The sequence below is a fragment of the Phodopus roborovskii genome, unplaced genomic scaffold, assembly GCF_943737965.1.
Source record: "Phodopus roborovskii unplaced genomic scaffold, PHOROB, whole genome shotgun sequence".
Lineage (NCBI taxonomy): Eukaryota > Metazoa > Chordata > Mammalia > Rodentia > Cricetidae > Phodopus > Phodopus roborovskii.
The window spans coordinates 18,086,534-18,114,145 of NW_026126485.1; the positions used below are offsets into that span (position 1 = coordinate 18,086,534).

Genomic DNA, 27,612 nt, shown 5'->3' on the forward strand with positions numbered 1-27,612 from the left:
TCCAACTGGGTAAGCAGGTTTATTGTTGCTGCCAGAGAGCCACGGTCACCCCAGGACAGTGGGGCAGTGGGTAGAGAGTGCTACTCGGCTGAGCCCATGGGGAGCTGCTCAGAGCAGGAAAGGGATAATGGGCATGCGCAGGGGTGGGTAGTCACGGAACTCCTTCAGGTAGCTGCGATGCTTGCCCTTGGCCCAGATAGTCATCTGGGTGAAGCCCACCAAGGAGAAGAGGGCCACTGTGGGCAGAACGGGTTATCAGAATAGGGATGCCCAGCCAGAAGGGAAGGGCACCGCACAGGAACAAGGGACTCACCTGGAACACACTGCGTCATGATGGCAAAGCCAATCCAGGACCCCACCTGTGGGCAGCACAAGCAGGGTGAGGGCACAGAGGGAAGCCCAGCATCACAGGTCCCCCTGGGGAAGGCAGGCAGCAGTCTCCCCAAATTCAAGCTTAAATGCTCCCCCACAACCCATCCCTACACTTTACCTCATATAGGACCTCAAACCTGAGAGGAAGGAGGCAGTCTCTCACCTCGTAAGTGTAGTTGGGACAGGACACCAACAGAAATAGCCAGGTGAACGGGTTCTTGGTGGGATACGGGATCTTCCTGGTTTTGGACCCTGGCATGCAGGACAAGAGTAAGTCTGATACCTCACCCAGCTCGCCCAGCCCTAGCCCCAGCAGCCCACTCACCGGCTGGCCGAAGGTCCCGAAGAGCCATGTGGATGGAGAAGTTGCCAATCTGGCAGATCTATCAAGGAGAACGGGATCAGTCCAGAGGCCCTAGCCTCAGCCCACCCAACCACCTCACCTCACCACACTTGGTTGCTATCGCGGCCTCTTTACCACAAAGATGGTCAGCGCCAACTTAACCTGCTGGGTTCCGTAGGCTGCAGAAAAGGCAGGAAGAAGAGACCCATTAGGAGAAGGCTGGTGATGGGGTCACAGGGTGAGGGCACTGTCTGGGCCCACTTACTGGGGGGCGTGTAGAGAGGGTGGTTGATGTAATAGGCCATCCATGCAGCAAAGCCCCAATAGTAGGTGCAGTTCTGAAAGAGAGCAGACGAGTTAGCCTCGGGAGGGCGGGTGCTGCTGGGGGGCAGAGCGGAAGGAGAAAGGTGCTCACTTTGAAGATGTTTCGCAGAGGCATGGTTCCGTGAGAGAAGCGGTGCACGAAGAGAGTCTCCAGCAGACGCTTGATGTAGTGGAACGAGTGGCAGATGCAGGCGAGGCTAGTGGGGTAGGTGATTCAGCTGGGGCTGCTCCGCCCTCCGCCCTCCCCCACCCCCCGCGGGCCCCACTCACTGCACCACTGTGTGCCGACTGGACGTGAAGTCATATTTGTGGCCATAAATGAAGGGCACTCGGAAGTAGAAGAGCAAGTAGATGAAAAGGGGCCCAGCGTACTCGGTCAGGAAGACCTGGGAGTGCCAGACACAAGGTAAGTAACCCCAGGTGGCTAAAGGCAGGGGCCAGGGAAGCGGTCAGGGCTTACCGTCACCCAGCTGATCTGCGCCCCCAGGTCCCGGAAGAAGAGTGTGGCCGTGGTGCCCACAGGAAGCTTCTGCAACACATCTTCATCCTTCAGGGACTTCCCCTCTACAGAGATCAGTCAGTATTCAGGTACTGCCCTGGATTTCTCACCCCGAGAGCCCAAGGGAAAGTCTGTACTCACTGGGGTCCAGGCGGAGGGACTGGCGGGCAGGGTACCACTGCGGGTCTGCTAGGAGAAGGTGAGGGGTTGCAGCACCCAGTCTGGCTGGGTTCAGCCTGCCCATCCTAACTCAGCCTGCCTCTCGAGGTTCCCAGAACTCTGGGACCCCTGGCTCCTCCCGACACACCCAAACAGTTAGAGGATTTTGTCCTTTGGATAACACATAAAAGCATTCCTGCAGGTGGCCACACGGGGGCAGCCTGCCCAGTCAGATGGGCCCCACTCACTACTCCAGTGTGCTGACAAGCCCAGGTCTCATCCAGAGGGGTGACAGGAGTGGGGATAGAAGTGTGGGGCCTGGACTCACGCGTCTTGGTGAAGAGGTTCTTGATTTCAGCAATGGTGGCCTGAGGCTCCACCTGAAAAAGAACAGGGTGTCAGCCCCAAGGGAGCCTAGACCCAGGTTCTGGGGCAAGGGTGCCAGGCACAGGCGGTCAGGATCACACCCGCTGGCTTCAGCAGATGATTCTGTCTTCCACCTCCTTTACAGAGAGAGACATAGGGTCCCTCCAGGCTGCCTTAACCCTTCCCCTACCAGGCAGCCAGCTCCCAGCCCCACGTAGGGGCCAGGGCTACTCACTCTAGCTCAGTGGTTCTCAAGCTCCTAATGCTGTGACCCTTTAATACAGTTCCTCGTGTTGTGGTGACCCCAACATAAGAGTATTTCACTGCTACTTCATAACTGTAATTTTGCATTGTTATGAATCACAATGTAAATATCTGATACGCAGGCCCACAGGGGTCAAGACCACAAGTTGAGAACTGCTGCTCTAGATGAAAGCAATACCCCTTGTGTGCCCTCTGAAGGACAAGGGGGCCACCAATGTCTGCTCAGCCCTACAGCTTCACCACCAGGGTCACAGTCCTACCTTGTCCAGGAAGCACAGCTTCTCCCTTGTCTTCGCATCCAGAATCTCCACCTCAAAGAAGAGAACCGCCTTTTTATGCTTCTTGGCTATCTTGTGGGGCACGGGCATGGGAAGACCATCGAGGCCTTGGTGGGCCTCCTTGGCCACCATGCTCAAGCTGATATCCATTCCACTGCCGGCCCTACTGCTCTGCCTACCGGGCTGTGGTGCCCACTGCCAGCCGCCAGCCCCCACCTCCGACCTCCCCTCACAAAGCTGCTCTGAGCTGGGCTGGGCAGCATGATCAAATTCTGTCTCCGGGCTGGAAGGGAGCCTGTGTCTGACCAGGCCCAGCCAGCTTCAATGCCAGATGTAACCGGAGTGGCACCAGGGCCCGGCAACAGCTAAATATAAAACCATCCCAGCCGAGTCCCCCAGAAGAGGCACAGCACAGTCCTCCCCTGGGGGCTACCCTCATAGAGGCGGCTGAGTGGACACTGGGCCTCAAAAGTGTCAGGAACAAGAAGATCTCCCAGAGAAGGGAAAAAACCCACAGCCAGTGGCAGGGGTTGACAAGCCCAGCCCAAGTGCCCAGCTCTGGCTGACAGGTCACTGGGCCTGGGGAAATGCCAGCTATCTGGAGAATCTGAGAGACAGCTCATCCATTTCCACTTCTAAGCTGTAAGGAACACCGGATTATTTCCCTTGTGCATTTGTGTTCCCAGGGAGGTGACAAATGCCAGAGTTATTGGTGCACAGTACCTTTTCTTAGTATGGAGAGGAAAGAGTGAGCAAGGCCCTCCACCCCTCTTTCCATCTACTCCTCATTCTTCAACAGTTCCACCCACACCTGGTTCAAAAGCACCTGCATGGCAGTCTACCGCAGCAGGCCTACATCAACGTGCTCACCCATGGGTGAGTCTTGCTCCAAAGCCTTCAACACACAACCCAGGCCTGCCTGTACCCCTGGGGTCTAGTCTCCAAAGGAGAAATACTCAGGCTAGAGCCAGACAGTGGTGCATAGGAACAGAGTAAGGAGACAGCTCAAGGGATCTGAGGCATCTTCCCCAGAAGGTCAGAGAAGGCTGCTGGCATTCTGGCTGGGAGAGGCCTGAGGATCCTATGGGGGTCTATCCTGACAGAGGGGACATCACAGACCAGAGAAACTAGCCACAGCCATCTGCATGCTCCCAGAGCACAGGCTAAGGTAGAATCCTAGGGTCTGCCCCCAGGCCTGGCCTGCTAAGGGTCCCTGAGAGGATGTGCATGGACCAACACGGTGCTGGCATGAGGGAAGTATGTGCATGTGTGTATACGTGCATGTGTATGTAGGGAGGGCTCACAAGAGTGACTATCTGGTGACTAGGTAGGGAGGCCCCATGGAGGTGGCCCTACACAAGGAGGGCAGCCCTGCAGGGCCTTGGCCTGAATTCAGAGCAAGGCTCCTATACCAGCCAGTGGCACCCAGGCCTGCTTGCCCATCTATGCCAGAGCCTACATCAAGGACACAGCCCAGGAGGGAACACAGAGATCACCTGCTATCCACTGCAAACTCAGCCTCACCCTGTGGCCTGAACCCCACAAGGACAGTATCAGACCAGAAATGAGAGGGAATGAGTACATGAGGAATGTGCTAGAAGGGGCTAGGTAGGGGGGCTCTGGGCTGTAGATATATTAGTAGTTGCTGGATCCATGAGCACTGTGCACATGCTCAGAGGCCATGGAATCACAGGAAGGCAGCACAATGTCCACTGGGAGAGGCGGCCACGGAGTTCCTGCTGAACCACTCAACAGCTTAAAATACAACCAGCCCCTCTCCCTACTGGGCCAGCTGCCGGGGAGGGCTGAAACCCTACCCTCTCCCCCAGCCGGGGCTCTGCAACAAGGCCAGGAACCCTGGTGCACCAACTGGCTGCAAGTGGGTGGCAGGAAAACAGCATGGAGAAGGGGCTACACTGAACAGCAATCCCCAAGCCACAAGGAGCCTGAACCAGGTGAGTGAGGGGCCACCCACGTCCTGCCCAAGCCCCAGATCCTCACAGCCATCTTCTCCCAGTGGGTCAGAGGCCATTCTTGCTGTGATTTTTGCAACTCCCTAAGCCTCTAGGATTATTTCAAAATCAAAAGCAAGATAAAAGTTATGTTAAGTGTAGCAAGGGGGTTGGCTGGGTGAAAGATGCCAGACTTTCACAACAGGAGTGGCCAGGACCAGACCAGGGCAGACAGCAGCCTGCTGATGCCCCCCACGGGCTACGGGGGCGGCAGCAGAGGGAGATACTAAGGGACACCCGACTCTTTGTGGATGATGCAAAGGTGTCACAGAGGTGGGCTGCACAATGAAATGTGCTGAATGTCACTGATTGTATCCTTTGGGAGTAGGGGTGGTACTTAGAGGTGAGAAAGCAGGGTCTGACTCTTTAACACTGTCTCGCCTTCCCAAGTGCTGAGGGATTAGTTGTCTACCATACCCACTTCAACTGTGCACTTATACTTAGAGTCACAACCACACTCCAAAAGCTCTGGGACTGTATGTAGGGGCTCTCGCATTGTGAGGTGGGTACAATACCACTGAGTTACACTCCAGCCCCCACAGGCAACAGACAAGCAAAGTGTCCAACAAAAAGAAAAGACAACACAGCTCCAGGGAACAGGCAGGGTCTCCCCTCTCCACACTAAGGAGACTGAGGAAAATCTACATGTACCTCTTAGACCTTGGTCCTCACTGCACTCAACCACTGACACCTCCACCCCTACCCTGTACCTGTCCCAAACACACACACACACAGAGACACACAGATACACACACACAGAGACAGAGACACAGACACATACATACACACAGAGACACGCAGATACACACAGAGAGAGAGAGAGACACACACACAGAGACACACAGATACACACACAGAGAGACACACACACACACACACAGAGACACACAGATACACACACACAGAGACACACACACACACACAAGTCAGCCTAAAGTACAACACTGAGGAGCACCCAGGCCTAGGGTCAGGGAGCACAGCAGGGTGCTGAAAGGTACCCTAGCCAGGGGCAGGCAACCAGCAACCTCTGGCCCCTCCTGCTGCAGGGAGAAAGCAGCACAGCTGAGCTAAGGAAGGGAATCCTCCTACAGATGAGGGTGGCCCAGGAGGGTAACCTGAGTTCCCAGCCTGGGGGATGGGGGGGCCCCTGCGGCTGAGAGCACAATGGACAGGGTCAAAGACAAGGGCAGGAGCCCTGGCACCGGGCACCCATACTAGTTCTGCGATGACAGTTCCACTAGTCTGTGAAGACTTCTCACCCAGGGACTAAGATAACAAGGCCAGGCCCAGCCAACAGCAACTTCTGCTAGCCCAAGGTCAAGGACAGCAAAGCAGACTGGGAGGCAAGAAGAAGCCCACCCTAAAGAAGGATGGGGTGGAGGGGGCTGGCAAGATCAAGGCTGGTGCAGCAGAGATTTGCCTGTTCCTGTCTGAGACTGGGAGGTAACACACAGGGTGTCCCAGCCAGGCAGGGAGCCCAACGACAGAAGCAAGTCATGCATCACTGTTACAGGGCTCCTGCCTTCCTCCTCTGGCTACCGGGAACATTTCATCCACCAATTTTAAAACAGCAACACTGGCACATGCTTGTGACCCTAGCACTCAGCAGATGGACTCAGGATCAGGTGTTCAGAGACAACCCTAGCAACATACCAAGTTTGAAGCCAGCCTGAACTAAGTGAGACCTTCTCTTAAAAAAAAAAAAAAAAAAAAATGTTTGGCTGCAAGTAGTACTCTAGTTACAACCTGGTCCACTGCCCCTGGCAGTGTATTCAATAAACTATTGCTTGAAAAAGACCTAGGAACCCTTCCTTCTACCTGCCCTGGGCCTGGCTGTTTTCTACACCCAGGGTGGTTCCAGGTAGAGCACAGCTAGAATAACGGTAGGGGAAAGGGCGCCAGGGTCAGGCCTGAGGGCCTCTCACAGCTCTCGCCACTGTCTGTCTGCTACTTCGCCTCTCCAGGCGCCGTGTTCTGCCCCAGACCACATCAAAGGCAGCCATGTGGTGTGAGGCACCTGCTCCCTGGGTGCTTTTAAGCCTGCACAGTGCTCTGGCTACCAGGCCTCACACCGCTGGTTCTGAGGCACCCCACCCTGAGCACGGATCAGCTTACCGGGCTCCAGCCCCCACAGAAACTGGGGTATCCCTCAATGGACCCAAGAGCTGGTAGGCTCTGAATGACCTAGAGGTGGTAACACATTTCGTGGACACTACGCTTTAAAAAAGACCACTTCCCATCGATATGGCCCTAGACAAACCGTTCACTTCCTTAGCTTCAAGGGGGGATCTTTCCAACTGCCACTTCCCACAGTTAGTGTAGGAACTGGATATAACAAAAAAGGAAAGAAAAGCACAGGAACATTTAAACATCTCCCATCTAGAATAAATGCTACCAAGAGTGAACACTGGGCCAGGCACGGTGGCACGAGGAGGTAAAGACAGGAGGATCAGAGAATGGGAGGCCAACCTTGGCTATTACATGCCAAGATTTTGTCACAGAAAAAAGGGAAGCACACAGAATGTCATATAACTGGGCAGACTGTAGCAGAGGAGCAGTGGCAGATGTATATGGGAGCCAGCCAGGCACAGGTTAGGAGCTCAGGCCCCTTGTCCTGCAACCCAAGGTCAGAGGGCTGACAGACTTATGCCCCACCCAGCTGGTGGCACTGAGCCTGAACACAAGCAACAAGGGGCCATGTGGGGGTAGGAGGCAGCCAGTAGAAGCTGCAATACTTTCCACTGCCCCTTGTGCCAGCAGGCGGAAGGGTAGCCAGCACAGCCCTAACCATTGTGATCAAGTAAACAGCTGGGTGCAGGGTGGGACCAGAAAGCCCTGAGCTTACCCTTCCACTTACACCACAGGGACCTCGGGGAGCCACCACCTGCCTCCCTTCTCTCCCCAGGCGGGCCTCGGGACATGGGGACAAACACTACCAAGCCCCCCTCTCACTTCTAGCCTCTGTCAAGACAGAAGGGTCAAAGGGAAGGACAAACCACAGCAACTTGTATTGTCACCAGAGTTGAGGGAAACCAAGATGGGGGATATAGAGAACATGGACAGGGTGGCCACTGGGCATGGTAGCACATGCCAGTAATCTTAACCCTCAGGAAGCAGTGGCAGGAAGACCACCCAGAGTTCAAGGCCAGTCAGGTCTACATAGTTCCAGGCTGGTCAGAAAGACCCTATCTCAAAAATAATAATTAATAAAGCTAAAAATAAGGTAAAGGAATGAAAAGGCTGTTAAGACCTCCCTGAGAAAGTATGTGAGCAAAGGCCCCTGCGGGGAGGACACAGCCATCCACTCTGCTAGGTAAAGAAGTTCAAGGCAGAAGCAAGAGCAAAGGCAATGGCCCTAAGGCTGCACTGTGCCAGCATGCCTGAGGAGCAGGGAGGAGGCCAGAGAGAGCAGGGAGAGCCATCTGCACAAGGCCTGGTGGCCGTGGGGAGGACCTTGGCCTCCACCTGGGTTGATGGGACTCAGAGAGTGTGTGAGCAGAGAAGGCACACAAGTTTCTTTCAAGTGTTCAGAGGTCAGAGTTACCAGCGCGGGTGGAACATTCTGAGGGATGAGGCAAAGGCTCAGGGACTCGGAGAGTGAGGGAGGGGAGAGCGCGAACAACGGCTGAATTCTAGACAGGTGAACAGCGGAAGCAAAAGACTCTAAGATGGCCTCAAAGTGGGGATGAAGGGAGTGTGGCCTCCCGAGCCCAGTAGGAAGGGTCAGCCCTGTGAAAGCCAGGCTGGAAGAGTGGGGTCTGCAATGTCTACCTGCCACAAAAACTCGAGGTGCATGCCCCTCTTCACAAATGTGGGGGCCCTGCTGCCCCAAGATTCTCTGCCTATAAGCAAGACCATGGCTGCAGAGCTCATGTGACAGGACAGCTTGGTGCCGCCACCCAACCTTCCAGGTCAACCCCAACTTACACACTTAGAACTCTGGGGCCTGCTCGGTGACTCTAGGTGGCACACTGGCAAACAGTTCCAACCCTGCCCAGACACAGCAGCTTCACAAATGCCTCTCCTTTCGTGGCCCATACCTGAGGAAGCAGGAACTGGCTTGGTCATTTTTCTACTGCTGTACCAATGCCAAGACCATGCCCCAGACTTTCTTAGAAAACATTTCATTTGGAGCTCATGGTTGCAGAGGGTTAGAGTCCACGGCCATCACGGCAGACAAGCATGGCACTGGAGCAGTGGCTGAGCGCTTGCATCTTTTCTTTGTTTGCTTTGTTTTGTTTTTTGAGCCCTGGCTGTCCTGGAACTCTGTAGACCAGGCTGGGCTCACAGAGATCTGCCTACCTCTGCCTCCCTAGTGCTGGGATTAAAGGCGTGTGCCACCAATGCCTAAGAGCTCACATCTGGAAACATAAACACGAGGAAGAGAACACTAACTGGAAATGCCGGGGACTTTTGAATCCTCAAAGCCCACGCCCAGTGATAAGGCCACACCTCCTAATCCTTCCCAAACAGTTCTACCAACTAGGGACCAAGTATTAAATATATAAGTCTGTGTGGGCCACCATCATTCAACCAACCACAGCAGGCTTCACAGTCACATCCCCGATGAGCAAGCAAGGTCCACAAGGTCCACAAGCTGAGAAGCACAACCAGGTCACAACCAGGTGTGAATGCCTGAACCAGGATGTCAGCCACATACAATTTCAAAGCTGGCCATGAGTTCAGTGATGGAGAGAGCAAGACAACCCAGACACAAAGGCAATGCCTCCATGTGGCAGGGTAGCATGCTCTCTCTGCTCACCGCTACCAGGAAACCCGGCTAAAGATTCACAGAGCTGCTGGTCCTCCAGCCAGCTGTTTCAAGCACTCACGAGGTACAAGCGTGTGTGCATTCTTTTTAGGGTAGAGACTGGGCCCAACCATTGGCCTAAGCACGGTGCAGGCAGCTTACCAGTTAGACAGACAGCTTCCCCATGTTCACCTGAGACTCCAGCTCAATGCTTTTGGCTTCCATTCCCTTTTACTTTCCAGAAATACCCAGTAACCCTAATAAAGTTGTGATAGCTGATGACTGGGACACAGCTGCCAGGAAGCCAGCAGACTGCACCTGCTCTATCCCAAACTCGCCCTTCCCAGTGGTCTTGGCATTTGACTTTATTTCTCCAGGGTACGCAAGGAGCAAGGGAGCAGGTCCTTCACTACCATCCTCTCTATGAGGCCAGTGATGGGAAGAGGTTGCTCAGGGCAGGAACAGCAGAGACACTGGCCACCTATACTTGGCCTGTGATCAGGCCTTGGTCTCCAGCCCTGTGGCAACGTGATAAGAGCCAGGGTCTGAACACCATGTCCACAGGTTCTCAACTCAGGACTGGCACCGAGTGCAGAGACCACAGCAGTGAAGTGTGGGGGAGAAGGGGTGGGGAGGGGGAAAGGCTGGGCTAGAGAGATAGCTTAGCAGGTAGATGCTTGCCACCAAGCCTGATGACAAGGTTCTATCCCCCAGGATTCACTCGGTGAAAGGAGAGAACAGACTGCTGTGAGCTACCCTTACTTTCCACATGCTTGCACACAGGCACACGCACACACTTTTCTGTTGAGGATTTCTGTTTGTTTTGTTTCTGAGGCAGGATCGCACTATGCATTCCTGGCGGTCAGGTAGACCCGGCTGGTCTTGAACTCAGAGATCTACCTCCCTCTGCTTCTAAAGTTACTTTGTGCTTGGTGTGGTGGTGTATACCTTTAAACCCAGTATTCTGAAGGCAGAGGAAGATAGATCTCTGTGAGTTTGAGGCCAGCCTGATCTAGAGTGAGCTCCAGGCCAGCCAGAGCCACATAGTGAGATCCTGTCTCAAATGCAACAAAAGCTGCACTGACCTCCAGCAGCACAAATGAAGAAAGAAATAAAAATACACAAAACTGAGGTGTGGATAGAGCATTTGACTAGTATACGCAAGGCTCTTAGGTTACGTCCTCAGCATGGCAGAGAGGCAGGAAGAAAGGGACAGCCAAGATACAATTATCCAGAGGGCAACTCAGATGGTAACACACAAAGGGATGGGGGATGGGTGGTGGGGGAGTGGCAGGCATAGCGCACACACTACAGCACACATTACCTTAAAGGGCCAGACTCTGCTTTCAAAGGCACGCAGAATGTATCATCTACATGGGACTATACCCAGGCCACCTCCTAAAACCAGAGAAGCCAGAGAAAGGATGGAGCAACAACTCCATGTTTTCCTGTGGCAGGCAAAGGCCACCCTCCAGCCTGGGAAAGCAAGGGTGTCTCCAACACTAAGTAAGGTCAGACAGGCAAACAGGAACGTTCATGGGAGAATGTTCTAACTGTCTGGTGGGGCTGCATGGGAATTCACAATGACTGTTGTGGGCTAGCATGATGGTGCATAACTAGACTCCCAGCACTGGAGCAGAAGACGCTGCATTCAAAGCTAACCTGGGCCACTTAGCAAAATACTGTTGCAAATAAAATTAAAAACAAAAAGACTGCTATAGCACCACCCAGTGGACTGGCTGGAAGAACACTGCCCTAGTTGCCAGCATCAGAAAGTCTTAACAGTTGCCTAGCTCCAGAACTCTCATGGAAAGGGATGAGGCCTAGACATACATGCAGTAGGTCTTGAGCTCAATTCCTAGTACCAAAAAAAAAATTCTTCCTGGTGGCTGGGCTATATCTCAGTGGACAGCAGGTATTTAGTTGTGTAGTGGAGTACAAGGCCAGGGATTTTATCCTCAGCAAAAAAAGAAAACTCTTCCCAGGGCCAGATGGGGCACACACCCCATCATCCTGACATGGCCCACCCAGAAGTCCTCACCAAGCCTAGTCACTCCCTTGCTCTCCTTCCCTTCCCCTCAAGGGTATGGCCAGGCAGTAAGCACATCCGCCCCACTGTTCTCACAGGGCTGCCAGTGTGAGACTGTCACCCTACTGACAAGACACTGCAGCTGGGCAGCACAGGTCTCCAGCCCCAGGACAAGGCTAAGAGCTCAGAAGGCTGGGCCTCACCCTAAGGGCTGCTCACTAGGGGCTAACTAGGGGTTAGTATGGATGAGCCCTGGCTGTGGGATCTGCAGCCTGGGTACCCTCTGCCCTCCTCCAGAGCAGGACATGTCCTATTCCCAGGCCCTCACACCTATTACCCTCTTGCAACCGGTGATCTAATACAGGCCTCTCTCCACTTCTGGACAGGAAGAGTCTGGCAGGCCAGGAAACTTAGGAAGCTAGAGAAGCTGAAGCAGGAGGATGGTCTAACGAGAGTCACTCATCGGCCACTGTCCACTGTGTCCACCTGACTCCAACAAGCCAGCAGGCAGGTGAGTCTGCCCATGAGCTCAGCTTGCCAAACAGCCCTCAAGGGTCCTCATTCACAACTCATTCTTGAAGAAAGAGTTCTCCTTTACTAGTGATCCCTTTTTGTATGTGAAAAGCCAAGGCACATTCAGGTCTCTGCATACTCGGCCACGGAAAGAGAGCTTTTTGAGTTTATGTAATGTCTAGTTTCAACCCCCAGTATATAAGAGACAGAAAGAGAATGAATATAATAAATAGTTCTATATAATAATACTAGAAGGTAACATGACATCAAAAACCAATGCATGGAAAGGAGAGTGGTGTGCGCGTGAGGCAGGTGCAGTTTTTTGTTGTTATTTTTTTGGTTGGTTGGTTGGGTTTTTTAGATAAAGTGGTCAAGTAAATGCCTCCCTTGCTATACGTACTGAAGAGGTCAAAGGCCGGTGGATCTCTGTGGGTTTGAGGCTAGCCTGGCCAGCCAGGCTACAGTGCAGTGAAATTCTGTTGGGGTGGGAGGGTGAGGATGGCAGTCCCTGAAGGGGACCTTCAACCACGTCCTGGAGGAATAGAGAGCAGAAAGGCAGCCGTCCCGTCCTCAAGAGGAGAACAGCTGTGCAAAGGCCCTGAAATGAAAAGCAGCAGGGCCCAGAGTGTGGCCTGGAGTCACATGCATGAGAGAATGGAGGGGTGTAAACAAGAGGTGACACGAGGTGACAGGGCAGATGGTCCCAAGGCTTCTACTGTGAGCGGGAGCTATAGAGAGTCGGGCAGAAGAGGGAAAGCTTGAGTTTGATTTTGCATGTTTTGATTTTGACACACGGTCTCATGGTATAACCCTGTCTGACCTGGACCTCACTCTATACACCAAGCTTGTAGTGAGTGGGGGGTCAGAGCCCAGCTCAAGGCTGGGAAAATAAAATCCCATCAAAATTACAATGATGCTAGGCATGGCAGTACATACAAGTAACCCCAGCACTGGGAGGTTCAGATTCAGAGCACATCTCAAAGACTCTTATACTATATTTCCACCCAAGGCCTATGAATGTGTGATATTGAAATTGCTTTGGAGCTTGAGAATGTAGCTCAAAAATAAGACACATGCTTAGCCTGCATAAGGCTCTGGTTACTAGCCCCAGAAACAAGAAAAACAAACAAAAACAAACAAACAAACAAAAATAAAATTAAAAACCAACTAACCAAGCCAAGCTTAAAAAAACAAACAAAAACTTCTCAGTTGAGGGGGTGATGATGGCTTAGATAAGGAAATTGGCTAGCTCTGGCCAAAAGGCCAACTCTGGCCATTATTGGGGTTTCACTGTCACTTTTGTTTTTGTGACCCAAAAAAAAAAATTCAAACTATACAGCCCAGTCCAGCCCTGAATTTTCATCCCTTCTGCCTCAGCCTAGAGTGCTGGGGATGAGGCTTGTTCGCACCTGGTCCCATGGCACATTTTATAAAGTCAGGAGTGACTCACATTATTTGTTTGTTTTTAGAAACTGTTTATCTGTGTGGCCCCAGCTGTCCTGGCACTCGCTCTGGAGACCAGGCTGGCCTCGAACTCACAGACATCCCTCTGCCTCTGCCTCCCGAGTGCTGGGATTACAGGCGTGCCCCACCACTGCCCGGCTTGGCTTTTACATTTTTAATTGATTTGGGGAACAAAAATCAAAACAGCTGTCTTTAAGACACACGTATGCAAGTGGAATTCCGACATTCAGGTCCACATACAAACTTCTGGAACCCCACCAAGCCTGTAGCTGACCCCCAGCTGCTCTTGCACCTGGGGGGGGGGGCAACTGAGGAAGGGCCAGGCCCAAAAAGCCTAGCAGACTGACCCTGGCCCTCCTCACATCAAGCATGGCAGCCTGGTTTAGCCTACCATGGTGGTGTGGGAGCTCCGGGAGGGGACATGCTCACAGTTGATAAGAACAGAGACAGTTAGGGTAGCTGAGGAGAGGCAGGCACCGCCTGCCATTGAAGTGAAGTGGGGAGGCGGGCAGGACCCTGACCACTGGGGTTGGGAGGAAAGTTGAAGGTAGGACTCAAGTTTGAACATACTATTTTGTTTTGTTAGTTTGGGGGCGTGCGTGCGTGCGTGTGTGTGTGTGTGTGTGTGTGTGTGTGTGTGTGTGTGTGTGTGCGCGTGCGTGCGTGCGTGCGTGCGTGTGTGCGCTCACTCGAGCACCTATTAAACCCACCTGAAAGTTAGGCACCCAGCAGTGGGAAGCTGAAGCAAGAGGGCCTCAAGTTCAAGCCAGCCTGGGCTACATGGCAGAACCTTATCCCAAAAATAAAAAAAGAATACACTTGGATCTATCTGGATGGGACTCTGGTGTGGCTCGAAGTGGTAGGGTTCTTGCCAACAAGACACAAGGTTCCCAGATCCCATCCACAGCACCAAAAAAAAAAAAAGTATATTTTACTATTTATTATCACTATCTCCTGCTTGAGCAATGAGTGACTACCCATGGGTATGTTTGTATGGCTGTCACATATGTTTATAGATGCCAGAAGACAAGCTTGGTTGTTACTCCACCTTGTTCTTCTGATGTGGGCCTTCCATAGGCCTACAGCTCACTGACCCCAACAATCCCAAGGATATGTCTCTTTGTTCATTCATTCACTCATTTGTTGGGGAGCATGTGTGTGTTTTTCTCCTCCCATCTTTACTTGGGGGTCTAGGGGATGGAGCGCAGGTTCTCAGGCTGGATGACAAACACCTTTACTGCTAAGCAACCTTGGCAGCCCCCTCCTACCACCTTTTCTTGTGTTTATTTATTTTATGTGTATGAGTGTTTTGCCTGTGTGTATGTATGTGCAAAATGTGTGCTCCTGATGCCCCCGGAGGTCAGAAGAGGGTGTCATATCTCCTGGAACTAGAATTACAGATGGTTGTGAGCACCAAACTCGGGTCCTCTGTGAAAGCAACAAGTTCTCTGAGCCATCTCTCCAGCCCCTACCACCAACAACATTTAAAGTTAATATGCAACTTTATTTCTAGACTACTGTACAGTAAGTTAATGCCAAATGTCATTGCCTTTAATCCCAGTACTCAGGAGGCAGAGGCAGAGGCAGGCAGATCTCTGTGAGTTCAAGGCCAGCCTGGTCTACAAAGTGAATTCCAGGACAGCCAGGCTACAGAGAAGCCCTGTCTCGAAAAAAAAAGAACAAAATCAAGCCAGGAATGGGTTGAGGCAGCAGCATCAATGGCTTCTAGAGAAGCTGCTGCCATCTGCCTTAAGGCTGGGCTCTCTGCTCCTCAGCACCCTGCAGCACCTGTGCAGCATGTCACAGGCTGTTCGTGTCTGCTCAGATGGAGGCTGAGTGTGAGGCAGGTCCGCTGTAAGTTAGGCTTGCTCTAACACTTGATCCCCTGCCTCAGCTGTGCTGAGATGACAGGATGTTACCACAGCAGACTCTTCTCTTTCTTAACATAAACACTAGCTGTGCTCATAGACATAATATCGAGGGGGAGGAAAGAAAGCAGCTGAAGTAAACTCCACCAGTTCCTCAGACCAGACTCCTGAGTAGTCTGAGGAATGCCTGCTTCATCTACGATGGGAGATGTCCACACGGTGTACACCTGCCATCCCAACACCTGGCAGGCTGAAGCAGGAGGGCTACCAGGTCAGCCTAGGCTACGCAGTGAGACCCTATCAAAAGAACTAACATAAGAGGCTGGCAAGCACAAGGACCTGAGTTTGACTCAAGAACCTACAGTGAAAAAAGCCAGGAGTTTAATCCCAGCACTGAGAAGATATAGGCAGGATTGTCATGATAATGAGGCTAGCCTGGGCTATACAGCAAGACTTGAGAGACTGGGGGCAGGGGGGATATGACATCACTCAGCCATAGCAGGCAATCTGGGTCCCAGTCCAGTTCTAACCCCAGCCCCATGGCAGCTGCAGGATCAGCCAGGCCATCAAGGCAGCTTTGGGACTGCACCACTCAGCTCTGCCTAAGGCTGACTGCAGTGGCCTCTTCACAGTGACTTAGTTTCAATGCTCCTCAGGACAAGTCTAGATGAGAACCCCCATAGCCCCAGAAGCCTAGACCCTTCCCTCAGCAGGGGAAGAGAGCAGACCAGAAAGCACAGAAAACCAGAAGGCCACAGGGTTAGGGAAGCAAACGTGAGCTCCGTACCATGAGGGCCCAGAGAAGGCTCCCTGGGGAAGCACAGGACTCAGGCAGCTGGGAGCACTGCAGTCTGAGACTATATGGAGCAAGCCACTGTAGTTAGTGCCTGGGTGGGTTTGGGTCTTAGGAGCCTTCTGAGTACTGGGGACAACTGTGGAGCAAAGGTGGCTGCAAAGATAGTGTGACAGGATCAGGGAGGGGATTAGGACTAAGAAAGGTACAGAGGCAGGAGTCAGGGAAAGGGTACCTTTGTCTGGCTCCCAGGCACCACTAACTAGTACATGCCACCAGTTTTCAAGGAAAACAAAGTGTGTATGACAGATATAAGCAAAATGAAGTATATCTCTCATCCTAGCCCTCAGGACACTGGACAGCGGATCAGCATGAGTTCAAGGCTATACTGAGACACCTAAGTTCCAGGAAAGCCTCATCAACAGGAATGTTAAATTGATTATAAGATGCTTCCCAACTTAACACTAAAACTTTTGCTGCAAGCCGGTGGTGGTGCACACCCTTGATCCCAGCCCTCGGGAGGCAGGTGGATCTCTTGAGTTTGAGGCCAGCCTGGTCTACAGAGTGAGTTCCAGGACAGCCAGAGCTGCACAGAAAAACCCTATGAGTTCCAGGACAGCCAGAGCTGCACAGAAAAACCCTATATCAAAAAACAAGAGTGCTTGCTATCTCTGTAGAGTTCCAGTCCTAGTGTCCAATGGCAGCTCACAATGTCCTGTAGTCTAACCCCAAAGGAACCAATGCCCCCTTCTGGCCAGCTCTAACACAGAAAAAAATAAAAGGAAAAAAGGAAAAGAGAAAGAAAAGGGGAGAAATAGCGAACTCCTAAATCAAGGCTTAACTGTCTTTACAGAGAGGGCAGCCCACATAGATTATGATGAGTGCAGGCCTCATACTCAAGGTGAAATCTGCCACACACCCCAACCCTGGGCCACTCCCTCTGAGGCCAGAAGATGGTGCGTTCTCCTTTCTGGTGGGCTTCTAGAGAGATGAATCATGTGGCCACCAACAGAGCTTGCCCTTGTGCTCTGTGGGTCAGTGGCCAGAAACAGACTTGCATCATCAGGAGATCCACAAGCTCTGAGCTCATCTGGGAACTAGGAGGGAGGCAAAACACACACAGAGACAGTCAGTCTCTCTGTCTCTCTGTTTCCGTCTCTGTCTCTCTCTCACACACACACACAATATACCACTTAAGTTGGGAATGTGGCTTGGCAGAGTGCTTGCCTAGCACAATACCCAGGGCTCCATCTTCAGCACCAAATAAACACTGCATGGTGGCACAGAGGTACCAGGAGGAGAGTCACAAGTCAAAGTCATTCTCAGCTACTGAATGGGTTCAAAGCCAGCCTGGGCTATAAGAAAAGTCTATGTCAAAAGGCATGTGTATGTAACAGTCACAATCTCAATACTCAGGAGCCCATGGCAGGATCATCACAAGTTCAAGAGCATGAACAGGCAATATCCTGACTTCAAAAAATAAAATAAAAATCTACAGTGAACATGGACACATTTTTCTTGACATTACAGAAGACCTGCAAACTCCCTAAGCTAGGACAACACCAACTTTACAAGGGATTTGAGAGTGCTTGTTTTTCTTCATCTTCAGGGGTGCTTGGACCAATCCCCCAGCATACCAAGTGACAAAGTAATGCTTCTGTTATACCTAGCCCTAAAGATTCTGATACTGTGTTCTGAAAGCATCCCCAAAAGTGACCTTTCCCAACCTGCTCCTGACCCGACCTCCACCCAGCCTCCACCTGCACACATGTGTGCACACATACATGCACACTTGGGTCATCTGGCTCCAGAGGCTGCCTGATTCCAATGCATACTTCCTTCCCTTGTCCTGACTTGACAAGACTCCTACACCCCAGCCCAAGCTTCTATACCCTTCCAGGTGCAAGAGGATTCAGAAGTCATTTCCCAGGGCTGCCTGAAAGAGGACATAAGCTCCCCTTGCATCAACCAAAAGCTATGTACAGCTTCGGAGCTATGTCCAGTACCTTTCTCTCTTGCAAAAGAGGCTGGGAGAAGTTGAAAATAAGGAACAATGGCCCTATACCTTTCTGATATAATGATTATGTGAGGGCCCCCAAGGACTTAAAAATAAACAGATAATTACACACTAATGTGTGTAATTTGCCTAAGCAAATCAACAGGTAAAAGAGTTTCATCATTCCTGGCATAAATTCCACAGGTCCCTAGGGAAGCTACAAAACCAAGCCCTGCCCAGCCAACCTTCCAACATAGGATTTCCACAAGGAAGGCTGGGCCCTAGGCAGTGGCTGCTGTCTCAGCAGAGTTCAAAGTAAGGACTGGGACCACAGTTCAAGCTAAGGATAAGGACAACCCCAAACCTGTAGCCAGAGTACTGCAGGATGCTGGCCAGCAGCCACCTATCTGGCAGTAATACTCAACAGGATATAAAGAGCTCAAACTCTAAAATCAGTAGTCATCTAATCAATAAAAGGAAATAAAAGGCAATTTCTCAAAAGAAGTACAAATGGCCAAGAAAAATAAAATGAAAATAGGCCAGACTTGGTGCTCACACCTTTAACCCCAGTGTTCAGCACACAGGGACAGGAGGAGGCAGGAATTTTGAGCCAGTGAGGGCTTCAGTGAAACCCAGGCTCACCAAAAAATAAACAAACAAACAAACAAATACAGATGTGGTGGCCATACCTTTAATCCCAGCACTCTGAAGGTAGAGACAAGGGGGATTTCTGTGAGTTCAATGCTTACCTGGTCTACACAGTGAATTCCAAGCAGGCCAAGGCTATAGTGACAGCCTGTCTTTAAAAAAAAGAAAACCCGGGGGTGGGGGGTGGGGGGTAGGGGACCATAACACACGATGATATGATGACCAAGCAACTGGAGAGATGACACTCAGTGACTGAGAGCAGCTGCTGTGTGATCATGCCACTTAGTCAACAGTTGATTTGCATCCTAACATCCATGTTAGAAAGCTCACAAACCAAACACCTGTAACTCCAGCTCCAAGAGACCTGATGGCCTCTTCTGGCACCCACACACATGCACACAGACACACATAATCAAGTAAGCTGGGTTTTGTGTTTTGTTTTAAGAAAACTGTTACATGGTAGCACATACTTTTAGTCCCAGCACTCAGAAGACAGAGGTAGGTAATTTCTGTGAGTTTGAGGCCAGCCTGGTCTACTACAGTGCAAGTTCCAGGACAGCCAGGGCTACAAAGAGAAACCATCTTGAAACCAACCCCCCTCCTCCAAAAAAAGACAAAACAGGGTTAGCAAAATGACCCAGAGTAAAAGACTTCCATGCAGACCTGGTGACCTTAGTTCACTCTTAGGATCCCATAATGGAAGGAAAAAAAAACAATTTATGAAATTTGTCCTCTGACTGCGGCATGTGAGCCATCTCACATACACACACACACACACACACACACACACACACACACACACACACACACGCACTTACATAAATATAATAATTAATTAATATGTTTAAAAAATAAGGAGGCAGATGAAAAAATGACTCAGCTGTTAAAAACACTTGCTGCTCTTTCGAAGAACCCAGGTTCAATTCCCAGCACCCACATGGTGGCTCACAACCACCTGTAACTATAATCCCAGATGATCCAACCCCCTCTTCTGGCCTCCAGACACCAGACACACACGTGGTGCACATACAGACATGCAGGCAAAACACTCATAAACATAAAATAAATAAGCAGGAGGCAGAGGCAGGTGCATCTCTTGAGTGCAAGGCCAGCCTGGTCTACAAAGTGAGTTCCAAGTCAACCAGAACTGTTACACAGAGAAACCCTGTCTCTGTGTAACAGAGGGGGCGGGGCAGCTGAATGGCAGAACCTTCATGGCTGCTCCTTCCAGGCCCTGAGAGTGGCACTTCAGACAGCACACAGGGACACAAATTTGCCTTCACCTAATGACTGATAACGGGGAACTTAGCTGCAGCCAGGAATAGTGCCCAGTACCTCAGCCTCCCTCAGGCCCAGACACTGGTATCCTTATCTTGGCCTCCTACCTAAGAATCGTCAAGGTAAAATAACTGCCTTGCAAACAGGCCAGGTGCCCCCAAAGACCATGTCCTTTACAATCATATGCCCACTCCTTCCTCACATATCACCTCCAAAGCTGACCTGAACTCTACCACATGACGGTATGGACATGAAGTTTCGCTGTTCTGTGCCTTAGTTTCCCCATATGGATAAGAACCACATATATGATAAGGCTAGACCAGAGTATGAGCAGAACTGGAGCGAAAAATGTTCCAACCCCTGGGCTCCTCCCTAGTACCAAAACAGAAAAAGATAAATCACATGCAGCTGTGTAAGTCTTTAATCCCAGAACTCAGGAGGCAGAGAGAGCTCTGAGTTCAAGGCCAGCCTGGGGCTATACAATGAGTTCCAGATAGCTAGGACTGCATAAGTGAGACCTTTCTATTAAAAAAAAAAAAGGGGGGGGGGTGGTACAAAAGAGAGACTAAAGGCAATGAGCACATGTACCATGTTAGTTAGACAGCTTTATTATACTTATGATGGCTGGCTGCACACTCACAGCTGGGGTAAGGATTCCCAGGTGTTAAAACGCTCTGATCTGTCACTAGTAATAGCACCAAGAGGTGTTAAGACCTGAACTTGACCAACCAGCTTTCCCACCCAGCCAGACCTGCCTGTCAAACAGCAGGACTCCCAACCAAAGCCAACAATGTTATCAGAACTGCAAGTCTCTTCTGGACCAGCTCTATGCAGCAGCCAGTGTGTCCAGGCCACTTGCTCCTCTCTCTCTACTCAGGAATCTGTGAAGCAAGGCTCTGCTGAGCTCTGCGGGCCTCTAAGCTGCCCACTGCTTAACTGAGCTAACTAGTGCACATCACAGCCATCAGCTCAGCTCCTCCCAGGGTCCTTCGGTCTCCTACCTCCTCCACTGTGACTCAGCCTCCTCCACACAGATTCACCTTCTCTTCAAGTCTTTTCTGCTCTGCCTGACACCAAAGCCTTGAGCTGTGGATGTCGCACTGCACCTGCGCCAGCTGTTGTGCAGTGCCCAGCACTGAGCTAAGCAGACACTGCGCACCAAATGCTCACCAGAGCACTAGTAAGGGGCTGCCATTGGAAGTAAAGGAGGTTATCCCTGGGACTCAGCAATGTGCAATCAGGGCAGGCAAGGGAGTAGGGAGCAGGCTGCAGCACCCGTCCCTTTTCAGGACACGAACAGCCCCAGAGTGGACAATTAAGCTGCCAGCCTGATGTCCCTGAAAATGCAGTAAGAGTAATACACATTCTTCAAAACCCATTATGTCATTTCAGGATGCAAAGGCTAGAGAAGTTAAAAAAAAAAAAAAAAATGCCTGTGAGGGCTAGCTAGAGAGTTAGGTCAGTTCACAGCACCAGCTGCTCTTGCAGAGGATCTAAGTTCAACTCCCAACACCCACGTGTCAGCTGACAACTGTCTCTAACTCCAACTCCAGGGAATCTGATTCCCTCTTTTGGCTTCCAATGGCATCAGACATGCATGTAGTGCTCAGATACATGCATGCAGGCAAAAAAACAAAACAAAAACAAAAACAAAAAAACCCATACCTATACACACAAAATAAAAATAAAAGAATGTGCCCAGAGGGAGAGAAGGATCTCAATCCAGCTCTGCTGCAAAGCCTGAAAGTCTTACTGTCTTCCCAGGATAGAGAATGGGCACAAATACAGCTAACCCAAGTCTGGGACTGGCCCAGGGGAAGCCTGCCCTGGGTCAGTTCCTACCTGTACAGTGTAGTGGTTAATGCTGCCATCACCTGCCCCAATATGCTGAGCAGGGGAATAGCCTAAGGATTCTGCAGGGCAGATGTGTAAACTGAGCCACTCCCTGACCAAGGCATAAGCCACATCTGTGATCATGGTCTGAAGCATGCTAAGCCAGAAAAGGTGTGTAATGCTCACAGCAGCTGGACCCTCAACAGCACACACCTGCACTAGCATAGAAAATAAATCTAAAAAGAAGTCTGCCAGGCATAGAGGTTCATGACTTTAATCCTAGTACTTGAAAGGCAGGAGCAAGCAGATCTCTTGTGAGTTCCACGACAGGGATGCCTAAAATCAGTATCTCAAAAAAAAAAAAAACCTAAATGCATCACACACCTCCTGCATGCACAACTTTGATGGTATTATTTCCAGCCTCAGCATAATGTGCAAATATTCATAGTCCTTTCACAATCAAGCAGGTTTTGTTTCAAGGAGCAAGTAAAGACAAGCTGATCAGTTAGCCAATTCTCCCGAGTCAAACCACCATTTCATCAAAGGGCCATGCCAGAATTCAGCCTCAGGCCTGTCTCAGCACTTGCACACAGGTCTACTTTCTCCTTACCTATCTCCTACCAGTTTTCTGCCCCTAAACAATTGCATCAGAGCACCAAGCATGATGACACATGCCTGTAATGCTAATAATCATAGCCGAGGCAGAAGGAACATAAATTCAAGTAGTCCTAGGTTACCTAATGAAACCCTTTCAAGAATCCAAGGGAAAGCTGAACATGGTAACACATGCCTTTAATCCCAGCACTCTAGAGGCAAAGGCAGGTGGAGCTCTGAATTTGAAGTTAGCCTGATCTAAGCAGCAAGTTCCAGGTCAGCCAGAGCCACACAGATGCTAGAATGACAGCACATGGATTACAGGCATTTGCTGAGTTGAGATCAAAGAACCTACCACACACCTGTACCCCAAGTTGTGATGGACAGGGAAGCAGTCCTGGGTATTGCTCTCCTAGCTGCAGGTTCGGGAAACGACCCTGCTTCAAAACTGAGGCCATCAATAATAAAGTGTACCAACACCTTCCTTCTGGCTTCTGCATAGGTCTGTGCACATACAGCTGTGACATATCCCAAACATAAGGTAATAACGATGATAATAATAATTGTTTTAACTTTTAAATCAAGGGCCAGGGATGCAGCTCGGTGGTAGAGCACCTGTTCAGAGCATGTAATAAAGGCCTTGGGTTTCAGTGTCTAACATTAAAAATAATAATTTTCTTAAATGCCTCTTGACCAAAATTCTACTTTTAGAATTTTCATATTAAATCCCTGGAGGGAGCCAGCCAAGCAGGACCTTGCCTGAAGTAAAGTAATAAATTGGTCTAGAATAATCTGCAAGATGGGTATCCACCTTTATAGCCTGTTTGGTGGCTCACACCATTTCATAAGCTAGAGGTCAGCCTGGGGCTACAGGAGATCTCTCTATACAACAGAACAGACTCTTGTGAGATTCATAAGCAGATTTACAAGGCTATCCAGCTACTACAGGGATCATCTCCAATGTCACCTCCAGTGGCAAAACACTAATAAAAAAGACCTGAGCCTAGGACAAGGAGCTCTCATACTAACCCTGACGATTTACACCAAGCCCACAACCAACTGTTCAATAAGGCCTAGGCCATGGAAAGGGTTTTCTTTCCTGCTAAACTATGAACCGAGCTCATATGAAACTTACCAAAAAAAAAAAAACCACAATCTCTCCACCAGGTAAAATACTGTTTGCTGTGCCCTGTGACATTAACTGACCCTGTGACAATGAGGAGGACATGAAATTTTCTAAGCATGACTTTTTTTTTAAGGATTATTGACCTGCATGTATATTATGTGTACCTAGTTTAAACAGAGACCAGAGGACAGAAGAGGGTGTTGGAGCCCCTAGAACTGGTATTACAGATACGTTAGACACACGTGGGTGTTGGAAATTGAACCTGGACCTTCTGGAAGAGTTCTTAACCTCTGACCCATTTTTCCAGCCCCTGAGCACCAAGTGTGTCTATCACATCAACTGCCCTATGGCTGGAGGTACTGCTCAGTGGCAGAGCTTGATGAGCATGTGCAAGAACCTGGATTCCGTCTCAGTACCACAGAGTCTAGGAACAGTAGTTGTGCATCACAGTACCCCAAGGTGTCTGTCTATGCAAAAAAGTCTTTCCTTTTTTAATTCTAGAAAATTAGTCCTCTCCTGCCACCTTGTGGGGTCTAGGAAGCAAACTCAAGTGGGCCTTCAAAACTTTGCCTCTACCAGATGAGCTATCTCACTGTCTCTAAGAAAGCCTTTTGAGGGAACGGCGCCTTCTGGTGGGCTGAAGGTTGCCTGGGGGGGGGGGAGACAAAGGATGGACTCAGTCCTTCAGAGGTATCTATTATTTTGCTTTTTTAAGTTACATTTTTAGCCAGGCATGGTGGTACATGCCTTTAAACCCAGCTCTTGGGAAAACAGGCAGACAGATCTCTGAGTTAGAGGCTAGCCTGGTCTACAGAGCAAGTTCCAGGACAGCTAGGTCTGACTACAAAGAAACCCTGTCTCAAAAAAAAAAAAAAAAAAAAAAAAAAAAAAATTTTTTTTTTGTTTATCGTACTACATGCACACTGGTGCTACAACTATGATGTGGTATGTGGAAGTCAGAGGATAAATTATGGAAGTTGGGTCACTGAGCCATCTTACCAGGGAGGCCTGAAACTCACTGTGTAGCCAACTTCTAATCCCGCCACCTTCCCCTTCAATTCCTGGAAGCACACACATGAGCTAGCATGCCTGTTTTCTGCAGTGCTGGGAATGGAGCCCAGGGCCGCCTGAGTGCTAATCAAACACTCCAGAAACCTGTGCTTTAATGTGGATAACTGACGCTTTTCCCAAGATCTTGACTGTGAAAGGATCTCTTCCATTTTTATTGGTCTGCACCGACAGTTCTGCAAACCAGGCTAGAAGATAGCAGGTGCCCCCATGCCAAAATGATGGCCTCAGTGGGTACTAGACAAATGTCAACAGAGAACAACAGAACACTAGGAAATAATGTTTTTTCCCCTCCAAGGTCACTTTGGCTTTCTGTTTTTATTTTTTCTGTCTATTTCATTTGGTTTGGATTTTTGAGAAAGGATCTCTAGCCCAGGTTAGCATCAAAATCACTATGTAGTTGAAGATAACCTTAAACTCCTGATCCTTCTGCCTCCATCTCCCAAGAGCTAGAAGAACTAAAGGCATGTGTCAGCTTGCTTGGTTTTATTCAGTGCCAGGAATCCAACCCAGGGCTTCAAGCACATTAGCAAAGTACTCTACCAAATGAACTGAATCCCTATTCCCCAGTTTGGTTCTTATCTGCCTTTGTTGTGCAATGCTGATATGGAACACAGAGCCTCATGCATGCACGCTAAACAGGTGCTCTGACAAGGGAACTACCACCAGCCCATCAAGAGCACTCTGAGAAGTAAGGCAGAGAAGACTGGAGCACATTAGAGCATGCTTTCCAGCAAACCATGAGCCTTACGTTGTGTTCAAGTTCCTAAAACCAAAGTACCCACCCCGTCATTGTCATCAAGAGCCTACCTGGCCTGACTTTCAATAGCAAATTAAAATGACTGATTGTAAATTCCATCTTCTACCTGTGCTTTTCAAACTGAACCATGGCTCCCCCTCCCCCTGCAAAGGGTTAGACTCCTCCCTCCTGGTTCTTGTCACTTTACCTTTAAAAAAGGCAGAGGAGTGCTGGGCAGCTGTGGCACATGCCTTTGATCCCAGAACTCAGGAGGCAGAGGCAGGCAGATCTCTGTGAATTCAAGACCAGCCTGATCTACAAGAGCTAGTTCCAGGCAGCCTCCAAAACCTTGAGAAACCCTGTCTCAAAAAAAAAAAAAAAAAAAAAAAAAAAAGGATTTCCAGATTAAAGATTTCAAAGGACCTGGGGAAATTAATAATTATTTTTATAATTTTATATCATTATACTTATTACATATAAAAATAATCAAACTACAGAATGACTAGAAATAGTGGTATTCTACTTGTTATAAAGATAAAATCATCTCCCATGTATTGAAGATTCCTAAAGTAATTCCAATTTCAGAGACAAGTGGTTGCTGCCAAGGACTGCGGAAATGGGAAATAGGGAGATACTGTATAATGGGTATAGAGTTTCAGTTTTACAAGATGAAGGAGAATATAAGAGGCTGGACTAGTAGGTGCAAGGCCCTGAGCTCCATCCCTAGCACTACAAGTAGAGAAGAGCAGTTTGGGGGGGGAGGGTGCAGAGGAGGACACACAGACAACACCTAACCTCACTCTAGTCTTTAACAAAAAAAAAAAAAAAGGTAAAAGGGATGGACAGTGGTGAAATTTCAATATGAATAGACTTAATAATGCTAAACTATTGTACATGAAAATGGCTACCGTGGAAAATTTTGGTAAGTTTCATCACAATTTTAAAATCTGAGGAGAAATAAAAGCAATCTTTCAATTTGCCAGCTTTCATTTACAGAACTGCATCGCTAGTGGTTAGGAACTATGCCTTTGAAATCTTCATTCCCTCTCTCTGTTCTGCAGATACTAGCTGGGGCCTTTCGACAATGCACTTGACATCTCTGACTTTCACCTACATCATCAATAAGCATTCCATCTCAGCAGGACCCTGAATTCGAGGACAAGATAACAGAATTTCAGTAAAACGGTGGTCAGCCAAGATTCCTAAAGCATTCTTACTATGAATGTGAGCAATCGGTTACTGTTTTATGATCGTTACTTAAAAGTCGGCAATAACAAACTAATATCAGTTTGGTCGAAATGAGCATCACAAGACTTCGTTTTAAAATGAAAAGGGACCCGAGATTGAGTCAGAAGACTTAAGCTTCCAGAACGATCTTTCGCACTCAGGTTTTTTTCTCTTGCAGTCACCGATTCGCATGACCGTGGAATCAACTCCCTCGCCGCCCAGGCATTCAGAGCAAGGAGTGGGTGCGAAGGTCGGAAGAGGTAGGCCAGTCGCAGAGCCCCTTCCTGAGCCCAAGGCGCTGACACTGTGCAGGGATTGTGCAAGAGAACCAGTCGCTCGCACCAAGAACAAGTGCACCGCACTGCACGCCTCCTGAATACCTGCCACTCGGGTCACCGAGAATGCTGCAAAAAACGTGCAAGCTTCTCTCAAGCCCTACAAGACCCTAAGAAAAGGTACCCCCAAAAGACCTGGGTAGCATAAATACCTCCCTGCACATGCGCAATAGGATTTGCAAGCAGGCCCCGAACATACTGCGCCTGCGCCTGCGCCATCGACGGAGAGCTGGACCATGAAAGAGGGTCCCGAGGCCCTGAAAGGGGACCGTGCGGCCTGCGGCAGCCACGGCCCGAGCCCCGCGCCGCTCACCTCGTAGTGCTTCATGGCTCCTCCACAGGATGGCGCCGCTCCGCTGCAGCTCGGTTGCCGCCCTGCCGCACGAAACACTGCCCGGGAACACACACGACCGCAGCAGCGCTTCACCAACTCCGGCTCCGCCCCTCCTTGCGAGCGCGTCCCTCCGGCCAATCAGCGTGAGGTGCACCCACCGCTCGCGCCACACAACGAACCAATCAGCGTTCGAGATTCGAAGGGGGCGGTGAACCCCCTCTACCCCCTGTCTAGGCAGGCAAGATTAAAATAGGCCACCTACCAATCAAAAGGGAGCCGCGGCGCAGCGGGTCCGCTGGCCCCGCCCCTTGCAGTGCGGCTGTGGAAATCCAGAGAAGCCAGGTCAATGCACCAGAATCTGCGCAAAGCGCTGAGTGGCTGGAGGGCTGAGACTCCGGGG

At 50.2% G+C, this 27,612-nt stretch overlaps 1 protein-coding gene across 8 annotated transcripts; it reads right to left on the reverse strand.

Annotated features, from left to right (window-relative positions):
* Tecr (trans-2,3-enoyl-CoA reductase) lies at positions 1–27,357 on the reverse strand. Of its 8 annotated transcripts, none has more exons than XM_051194902.1 (13): positions 27,192–27,357; positions 2,588–2,638; positions 2,026–2,077; positions 1,680–1,724; positions 1,500–1,603; positions 1,310–1,425; positions 1,131–1,236; positions 981–1,053; positions 851–894; positions 698–755; positions 536–624; positions 314–359; positions 1–236 (listed from the first exon to the last, which is right to left on the reverse strand). In XM_051194902.1, the coding sequence occupies exons 1-13, from the start codon at positions 27,204–27,206 to the stop codon at positions 109–111; spliced, it is 927 nt and encodes a 308-aa protein (XP_051050859.1). In that variant the 5' UTR covers positions 27,207–27,357; the 3' UTR covers positions 1–108. The 8 variants fall into 8 exon arrangements, with proteins under 8 accessions (XP_051050859.1, XP_051050858.1, XP_051050860.1 ...); XM_051194901.1 differs by having other exon boundaries at positions 1,680–1,727; XM_051194903.1 differs by lacking the exon at positions 1,680–1,724.
* Between the last annotated feature and the right edge of the window lie 255 nt (positions 27,358–27,612).